We start from the raw sequence: 10,443 nt of genomic DNA on the forward strand, positions 1-10,443 counted from the left end.
TTGGTCTGTCCATCCAAGTTGTCCCTCCGCGTAAATATAAACTATATACTGCGGGTGTATATATATATATATAGATATATATATGTATATATGTGTATATATATATATATATATATTTTTTTTTTTTTTCATATATTACATCATAACAGCCGCATTGTCACTGATAAGCTTACACCATAAATCACCTGCGATATTTGTCGCCTCTGAGGGATGAGTACGGGTGAAAATCATTTGTTGATTCTTTTCTCCTCATTCAAGCAGGATTTTTTTTTTCCGCTCAATTCTGCTTTATTAAACTTGATAAGCGTGAAATTGAATATTCGGTTCATTCTCTGTTGGAAAATTACACCTGAATTCATTGCGGTGGAGACGCAAGAAAGAAAAGGCTGAAAGGCTCGCTCCCTTTCCCTCCTTCCTCAATCTGCTCCTTATAACACAATAAATGCAGGCTGGGATGTTCGCTGCCTCCACATTCAGACACAGTTCTTGTAGCTGCAGCTCAGGAGTTCCAGTAGTCTTTTTTGGTAATTCTAGGGTTGTGGCTTTCCGTCCCTCGGGCCGTCTAACTGCTCCCGGGGAGCTGCACGGCCGACGCCTCTGTCGCTGTGCTGCACTGTTTCTCACTGTGAGATGCTTTGAGAAAATCACCTTTTTCCAGCACAGGCTTCATGTGAGTCGGTGTGATTGTGGTTGTGAGTTCGAATCCCAGGTCCTATCTGCATAGAGTTTGCATGTTCTCGTGTCTCCAAGGGCCAGCACGAGGCCTGTAGACACATTGGATGATGAAGAAAATAAGATTTTACAACCAATGAATTAATAAAATACAATTAAATCATAATTATAATGAAATAAAATATAATTTATAATATAAATATATTTCCTTAAATTGAGCCTTTATTCATGATTTTTTGTTTGATGATGTTTTGGCTGGTGGCTGTTTGTCCCTACATACAGTGATGATCACCGTCATCACCACTTCGATATGTTTCCACCAAAAACCGTCCAACAAGACAAATTCCCCCACACCACAACCCAAAAATAATATATTACAATGCTTTATGGGGTTTTGGCCGTGGCTGGCCGATCGTGAGACCGTACAGCAACATCTTTTGAACCATTGAATTCAGCCGTCAATCAACCACTGCCGTCACCTCGGTGGGACGAACCGTCTCCTGACACCGGTATCCACGGGGTGTCGGCATCACATAACATCTGAGAGAGCGACGGCGCACATGTCGGACGCGCAAGAAAAGTAACGTGCTTTTCGTCTTGGTGCCATGTTATTCCTGCATGTCTCCACGGGGTATTAATGGACTGTGTCAGTCATGTAAGGAATAATGTGCCTGCAGCCGCTCATTATGGTAAAATGAGCCCCTGACGGGGTGTTCAGGACCCCGGCGGGGATTAACTGGTGTTGGCTTATTGAAAGATCTCCCGTCATTGTTCGGAGGTAACGGGCCGCTGACTGCCTGCTACTGACCCATCACAATGGAGATATTCCACGGGGCCGCGTGATAATATATGTGAGAATCACGCCGAGCTAATCATCCGCACTGAAGGGAGTCGACCCCGACACTCAAGGTTTAGCGTTCAGAATCTGTCTTTTTTTCTTTGTGGAGAAAGTTTTAAGTTTTAGTTACTTTATTTTGTGCATTTTGGGTGAAATAATTAGAGAAAGAAGAACTGTCGGATGAACACATATTCTTACCTCGTTTTTTAAATGTTTTTCTCCATTATTTATTTAATTACTTACTAATTTGTTTTGGTTGCTTTGCTTTTATTGTCACAATCTGATGGCTTTATTTTAATGTAATGCTATACAAAAAATGTTTGTTATTATTATTATTATTATTAGTAGTAGTAGTAGTAGTAGTAGTAGTAGTCGTCGTAGTAGTATTAATAATACTAATAATACTACTACTACTACTACTACTACTACTACTACTACTAATAATAATAATAATAATAATAATAATAATAATAACAATAATATTATATTAATAATAATACAACTACTACTACTACTACTACTACTACTACTACTTCTAATAATAATAATAATAATAATAATAATAATAATAATAATAATAATATTGTATGTAGGTAATATGTCAGGGTTTTTTATCAATTTCTGTATACAATCAATGTAATCCTAATGATTGAAACCCTTAATCATACCTTGTCCTCTCCAACGTTAAAACTGATGGAATCGATATGAATCCAGATGAGACAAGTGGGATTTGACCATAGAGAAATGCATGAGCTGTCACCCAATCTGGTCAAAATATCTGCCCAATCGGATATCAACTCATTTAACTCAGTAATTCAAAATACCAGAGAATCCTCTGTGCGTTAGAGCTCCTCTGCTGTCGTTCTACGGCCTCTAAAGCCCAGCGCTGGGCTCCTGTACGTCCACGCGGCTCGCTCTCAGTGTCGAAATTGAATTTGTTGTGTAAGCGGGTCACCGTACCAGCGTGGGACTCTAAATCCCAGGGGACAGAGCAGCGTTATTGAAAGTCCTCAGGGAGCTACGGGTGGGCGTTGGGGTGGTGGTTAGTACGTTTACAGTATATGTATATTTCATATCAGGGGGATGAAATCCACAGCTGTTGACGTATCAATGAATGTGTTATTTGCAACATAATAAAAGGAAGCGCGGTGAGGCTGCTGTGCCGCTCTCCAAGCGCACGTCCATTCCGGCCAGATCAAACCAACCCAGCCACTTGCTTGACGACGCCTTTTTATTGACGACGAAGCGTCGCCCACCGGCCGGGAAACTGACAAAGCAACAGGCGTGCTTGTGCGTGTGCGTGTGCGTGTGCGTGTGCGTGTGCGTGTGTGTGTGTGTGTGTGTGTGTGTGTGTGTGGGTAGAGTGAGAAGAGGTCAGGCATGCGAAAGTGATGGGTAATTTGAGCAGTCGCTGTTGGACACTGCACCTCTCTTTCTCCACCCACAAACCACCTGCCACTGTGTTAGAGTCACAGACTGTGTGTGTATGTGTGTGTGTGTGTGTGTGTGTGTGTGTGTGTGTGTGTGTGTGTGTGTGTGTGTGTGTGTGTGTGTGTGTGTGTGTGTGGGTGGGGGGGTGGGGGGGTGGTATTTAAGGCAATGTGAGGACATGTGACCAGCCGACTGTGTCTTGCCTCTTCCCAGGCTGTTTGACAGCCCATCAGACACACACACACACACACACACACACACACACACACACACAAACCCTCACCCAGTTGAGACCATGCAGATAACTCCCTCTACAGACGAGGACGGTGACAAACCCACAGCAGCGGCTCCTCCATCTTGGGCGTCTAATGAAAGTGCCAAAGTGCTTTCCAGGGGGAGGCGGCGGGAACCGCTCGGAGTAGGAATTATCCCCCGTCGGTAATTGGTTTGTTCCAAGATGGATGACGGTACTTGCCCCTCTCTCCCTCCCGTCCGATGCTCAGTTCTCTCGGGTCTCGATCGGCCGGGCGATCAGACGGCCGCTGCGGCGGGAGTCCTCCAGTTATGGGGCTCATCCTCATCACAACGGGGGATCTGGACTTTGCATTTCATCGTGTCAGAAATAAAAATCCCCCGCTCCGCGCTCCTGCGGATTCAATCAGCAGTCAATAATCGATTAATAATCAGTTCAGCTTGGCAAAGCGAGCTCTCTTCACGGTCATTCTCTCTCTCAACGCGACTTCAAGTCCATGGGAATCAACCCGGACTCAACTCGGATCAAGTCAGATGTTAAGAATTAGAAGTCTCAAATCAGGGTCCGGCAATAACAGTTGCCCAGATTTGGGTCATTGTGAACCACCTTGCGTGGAATGGTTGCCCCGTTGTCAAGTCCAGTGTAACTCTGTGTATTTAGAAACTGAGAAGAAGTTTTCCCTGAGAAGAGCTTTTCACCAAACATGGCGAAACGAGTGACGATATTTAAATACGGATATCACTCAATTATAACACGCTTCAAACTTGGCAACCATTTTTTCAGTCTCCAAAAACAAATGATGCACGTTTGCCAACTTGGCAACCGCTTCTAAAAGTTAGTGTCGGACGACCAACGCCGCGAGGTGTTATGTTGAGTTTGGCTGCCTGCCGTGAAGGGAGCCATCGCACTCAAGCCGCCGAGAGGGAAACTGACATTTCAATCGGAGTCGCTCGATTGCGTCTTGGGTTTTGGCTGCGAGGGCCAAACGGCGCCGCGTCCCCGTCGCTCTGCACCGTTAGTGACCCAGTTGGAGGGAGGTTCTGCACCGCGATGTCGTCGCACTCAGCTGGAATTGCCCTGGATCTCTCTGGCTATTTTTGAGATTCCTGAAGCCTGATTCATAGTCACCGCAGCCATCGCCTCTGTAGGGCGGGGATGCTGTGGTTCAACCGGCCACACCTGTCCTGGGTCGAGGAAATTGGGGTCCGGGATCACGGTGGCTGTACACCTGTTGCATGTTGGTTGGTCTAACGAGCAACAGGTAAAACCTCCATCCCCACACACACTCAGGAGGGGAGCCCTGTCATGACACATGTCCACCTGCTCCAGGCTTGTTCCACCTAGCCCCCTCTCGACAATAAACTGGTCTGAAACCCCATCGTCTGTGTCTTTGTGCCAGAGGTCCCTGAAAACGTCACTTGGGTGGTGTTCTGGCAGGTGGAACTGCCACAGTGTCGTTCAGTGACGTGATATGACGTTTTTTCCGCCAGGGTTCACACCTCCCAATTTTTGGAGCTCCGTGCCGTGTCAGTCGAGACGGACAATCTGCCGCAGGTACAATCTGTACGATTCATCCCCCCGTGACCATAAAAATAACCAGATGGCGTTAGATTCACGGAAGGAGTTAGCGCCGTCGCTGTTTTAATGCCTCGGCACTTTTTTGTAATGTTTGCACCGACAATTTGCACAAAATCAAGACTATATATATTTTAAAAAAAACCTGCACTCGCTGCTCTTTTCTATTAGTTCAGATCCTTCCCTCAGGACTTCTTTGTGATGTTTACAGCAGTGCTTTCAGTTTCCCCTGGTGCTTTGTGCACAGCGCTCCCTGCATAAAGTGTTCCGAGTGGATGGGAGCGAGAGCCGTAGATAGAATTGTTTGCCCTTCTTTTAGACCCATCGGTCTCTTGCTGCACCGCAGGGGGTTCTGCTCTAATCAGCTCCTCGCAGCGGGCTGCTTCTGGGCCCTCCACCCGAGGACCCTGGTGGGCGCGGCCTCGCCGGACGTCCACGGCCACATTCCTCACAACCTCTCCGTCACCGTCACTTCATCTCCTGTCGTTCCGCTCGTTTTCCCTTTGTCGGCGGTTTCTTCGCGCGCCACTAAACCGTCAATTTTTTTCTCTCGCTTTCTCCAGCAAGCTGCCCAGCTGGGCCAGGGCAGTGGTCCCGAAAATCTTCTACGTGACGGAGAAAGCTTGGAACTACTACCCATACACCATAACAGGTAAAGGTTGTTTTCACCTCTAATGTCCCTTTATTACAGCTCACACTTGACGTCAAGCTGTGATTACCTGGTAGGAGGGTTCAATCAGGAGCCTCTTCCCTCAGAACTGGATCAATTTAAAAGATGAGGAAAAGATGAAGCCAATCACTCAGGACCACTCCCAACCATAGTGTTTGGGTTCAAAAACAAACTATAAAATACACTGCTATTTTTATTTTATTCCTGCTGTCTTTGTTTGTCTTGAAGCATGTTGTTGCTGACACGACACTGGCTGAACTGTTGACTTGAAACTTAATCTCTCCAATCTCACATATTTCCACGTTTCCGGCACAAATGTGCAATAGCTGGCATAATTATATTTAATGGAAGTGAATTTCGTTTATATTCATGATTTGTTTTTCGTGTGCTGTGTTTGTCGAGACCGGAGGTGGGAGACCTCTGGTTCGTGGTCCTAAAATACGGCCCCCCAGTCACCATCACAGGGCCCACTGCGTGTTTCCTAGATCTGATAAAGCTGTTATCTACGTTTTTCTGTTTTGTAAAAGTCGCACCCTATTTAAAAATTGGGCAGAAACAAAATGGTCAAATCATGTCTTGGTAAAGTAAAAAAGCTTTTATTGTAAGTGATAGTAAGTCTATGGCCTGTTATGGGGTATGGTGTATATACGACTATGTATGCGTATGTACAAACACAGCCCAACACACACACACACACACACACACACACACACACATATACACACACACACACACACACACACACACACACAAACACACACAAAAAGCTCTGCACAAAGCCCTCACATTAAGTGCAATGCACGGTCTGAGTGCACATGGCGATTTGAAAGGAATACACACACAGAAGGAAAGGTAAACACACATACACACACACACACACACACACTTAAGCCCACACAACATTTAACATACAGCTGCACGTCGCTCCATTCTACTCACCCCCCGCGCCCCCGGCTCACCTGCCCATCCTCATTATGGGGGATTGTAGGGAAGGCAGAGGGATCGTGAGGAGGCAATATTCGGTCAAACATCAGCTCTGAGAAGCGGGGCAGAACGAGGGGATGAAGGGGTGGAGGGATAGAGAGGCCGACCGGGGGAGGCGTTGGAATAAAGGAGAGGCATCTCAAACTTTGATCCCCTCAGGACGAGGTTTTTCAACTGAAACTGAATATTTTGGTTTTAATTAAATGTCAGGTGTAGAATGGTTTCAATTGGACTGGTCACTTTAAGCATAGACAGCCAGTGATAATCTTATCTAAATTTGATCTAATTCAATGATAAAAAATATGATTATTAGGATTGTATGAGAATCATATTAAAACCATTTCACGGAAAGAATGTGTTATTATAACACACGGTTCCTGTTGTTTTTAATTAAAATATGTAAAATTAGACTACATTATATTGAGACAAACCTGTACCACTGTAATAACTAAGTCAATTCAAGGCAAATTTGAATTTGACTGCACATGCCACAAATATATAATTATGAATACTTTTGGGCTGGATCCCCTATTGTTATTGCTCAAGAAAATGTATCTGAATTTTTCATGCTAAAACAATTTGAAACAGAACAACGGCAGAAGTTAGGAACACAGCTGAGGTGTCGTTTGAACCGGTATGTCAGTGCGCGATGTAGACTCCCTTGCTCTGTAGTGGTTAGAGATAAAAAAAACGTACCTTACCTATACCTTCTTACCTGGCGGATCTCTGTAGATCTGTTTGATTGATATATTATCGCTTTCATTGAAAAAATACAATAAAAACATTAATCCACAAAAACTCGTGACTACGTCGAGTCGAGTTCACTGGAATGTACGACTGAGTGATGCGTTCAAGATCCAACGAGGCATCGGAAAAATTTAAGCTGTGATGTGGTAATTACTCACAGAAATAGCACAACGTTTTCATATTTCATGGTAACGTAACTTATTGAAAGTGTAATCCAAGGAATTGTGAATTGAAATCCTATGTATTGCTGCCTGCAGCTATCTTTATTATTATTTATTTTATTTTATTTTTGTATTATTATTATTATTATTATTATTATTATTATTTTTATTGTTGTTGTTGTTGTTGTTGTTGTTGTTGCTATTAGTATTAGTATTAGTATTATATCATTATTAATTATTACATTTTAACTATAAGGGAAGGAATCTCTGTCTGTCTGTCTGTCTGTCTGTCTGTCTGTCTGTCTGTCTGTCTGTCTATCTGTCTGTCTCTCTGTATGTCCTTCGATTATCTCGACAACGTTAATCAGATTTACTTCACACTAGGCAGGTGTATTGCCGAGGACCCGAGCAGTGTCATATTTGGTGCAATTTGGACAATAAACTTTGAATGAACAGTGAACAGAGAGCCAGCGGGGGGCGGGGCTTCAGGGCTCTGTCTTCACGTGTATGACTCTAACCGGCAGTTTCATCTTCCATTGTGGAACAGGACTCAATCGTTGACAAAATCAATTCTTAGAAAGTCTTAAAGTTTGAACGGACATGCGCTATTAATTATAATAATAATAATAATTATTATTATTATTATCATATATTTTTTATTATTATTATTATTATTATTATTATTATTATTATTATTGTTATTGTTATTGTTATTGTTTTTATTATAAATGTGACATAACCTTTAATACATACAACAGTTAAATATTGATCCATATTTTTACACTTTTTACCCTTGTGGGTATTTTGTGCAGGATGGCATCATAATTTCATATTCAGAAGGAATTATGAATCACCTAAACATATGCTGTGTCCAAAATGGTTTAATACCTGCTGCGTACTTCATACTCAATATGGACAGTGTGGTCCAGACCTATTATGTGGTACCAAGAATAACGGCTTTTTGGACAAATTATATCATTATATATCCACAACACTTGCCCTCACAATGCACTGTGTGAGTTTCTAGCTAAAGTAGTGTTTAAATATATGTTTGCATACTATGACATTTCACAATACAATATTAGTATTAATATGATGTCATCCGGAGGAGACTCGACTCCCATGTGAGGCTGTGGTTGGAGTGCTGCTGCTGCTGCTGCTGCTGCTGCTGCTGCTGCTGCTGCTGCTGCTGCTGCTGCTGCTGCTGCTGCTGCTGCTGCTGCTGCTGCTGCTGCTGCTGCTGCTGCTGCTGCTGCTGCTGCTGCTGCTGCTGCTGCTGCTGCTGCTGCTGCTGCTGCTGTCACATTTTGCTTTTCTGTATTCCACTTTGCTGCTCTCCCTCTCTCTCTCTCTCTCGCCCTCTCTCTCTCTCTCTCTCTCTCTCGCTTGCGCTCTCTTAAGCCCCTCACACCTCTTCCTCTTCAATTCCATCTTTTTCAATTAATCTCTTTCTGTCTTCTCTTTGACCATTTCAATGACGGATCCTCCTTGAAACATCAACAGAGTACACAGTGAGTAGCGCACACACACACACACACACGCACACACACACACACACACACACACACACACGCACACACACGCACACACAAACACACACACTTATACATATATACACACATACATCTGGAAATATACAAACTATAAAAAATAGATGCTGAAGTATACTCACACATCGCTTTCAGCGGCATGGCTTCTACATCCCAAGTTAGAGGTGAGTGGAGCAGCGTGAGGATAAATGCACATTGTGTACAGGCGTATGTGCAGTTCTGCACACGAGAGAGAGAGAGAGAGAGAGAGACGACACACTGTCTTACTGACAGCGCCTCGTTGTTGACTCAGTATTCATCATGTTGTGAGAAGCTGATGCATGGATGACACCTGATGTTCACTGTGGCTCACACCAACACGTCTTGCACGGATCTGTCTCTAGGCTGTGCATAATGGGTGTATGTACTGTATACTGTATATATATAATGCACTGTAGATAGATAGATAGACAGACAGACAGACAGACAGACAGACAGACAGACAGACAGACAGATAGATAGATAGATAGATAGATAGATAGATAGACAGACAGACAGACAGACAGACAGACCGATAGATACAAACATACATACATACATACATACATACATTATTAATTCTCCAGAGGGAAATTCCATGTCCCAGTAGCTCACATCAAAATCAACAGTAATCGTAGTCATAAAAACGAACAATAGAATACAAATATGAAAATAAAAAGGAAATATTAAAAATAAGAGTGACAATGTGAGAGAAAAATCGATATAAATATATTGTATTATATATAGATATACAATAAAACTCAGAGTTAACTGCACACTATAAAATAAAATATGTAATATATAAAATATAAAATATGTGTGCGTGCGTGCGTGCATGCGTGTGTGTGTGTGTGTGTGTGTGTGTGTGTGTGAGTGTTTTTTGTGAAGACAGTGTATGCGGTTTCCTCCCCTTAAATGCATTCACTCAAACAAGCCGTCTCATCCATATGAGTGGTTCCCTCCAAACAAACGATGTGATTGGACCTCTCGTTGTTTCATGTGTTTCATTGGATCCGTGAAGCTGAAAGTTGCTTTTCGAGGCAAGAGAAGCTGTTGTTTAACTCCCCACACGAAGCCCACGCAGACGCGTGCACACACACTTCAGAGCAGCGCGTCTGCATTCAAAACAAGTTAATAAGGCATTCACGCTCAATGGAAATCAATTTCAACTCCACGTCAAAATTGAAGGCAAAAACAAGCGGCGGCGGCGGCAGCAGCCGCAGTGGCGGTCAATGACTTCCGCTGCAGAGAGACTTAAAAGATTTTCTCTGGGACATTAGCGGGACGGCTCCACCGGCCACCTCACGCTCCACAACATCAACTTGAACATGCTGCGTCTGAGACACACAAACCTTTTTGCCCTTTTTCACATTTCACCCATAAAAAGCTGCAAAAGCGGCGTGAGCGGCGTGAGCGGCGTGAGTGGCGTGGGCGGTCCGAGCGGCGTGAGCGGCGTGAGCGGTCCAAGCTGCCCAGGCTGCCCGAGCGGCGTGAGCGGCGTGAGTGGCGTGGGCGGTCCGAGCGGCCCGAGCGGCGTGAGCGGC

At 44.0% G+C, this 10,443-nt stretch overlaps 1 protein-coding gene across 1 annotated transcript in view; it reads left to right on the forward strand.

Moving 5' to 3' along the window:
* The window catches only part of pitpnc1a (phosphatidylinositol transfer protein cytoplasmic 1a), a 55,941-nt gene that overhangs the window by 33,044 nt on the left and 12,454 nt on the right, over positions 1–10,443 (forward strand). The window contains exons 3-4 of the mRNA XM_080009954.1: positions 5,333–5,421; positions 8,835–8,842. Coding sequence (XP_079866080.1) covers positions 5,333–5,421; positions 8,835–8,842 — 97 coding nt within the window. The remainder of the gene's footprint in view (positions 1–5,332; positions 5,422–8,834; positions 8,843–10,443) is intronic.

Source organism: Zeus faber, assembly GCF_960531495.2.
Source record: "Zeus faber genome assembly, chromosome: 11".
In the NCBI taxonomy this organism is placed as follows: domain Eukaryota; kingdom Metazoa; phylum Chordata; class Actinopteri; order Zeiformes; family Zeidae; genus Zeus; species Zeus faber.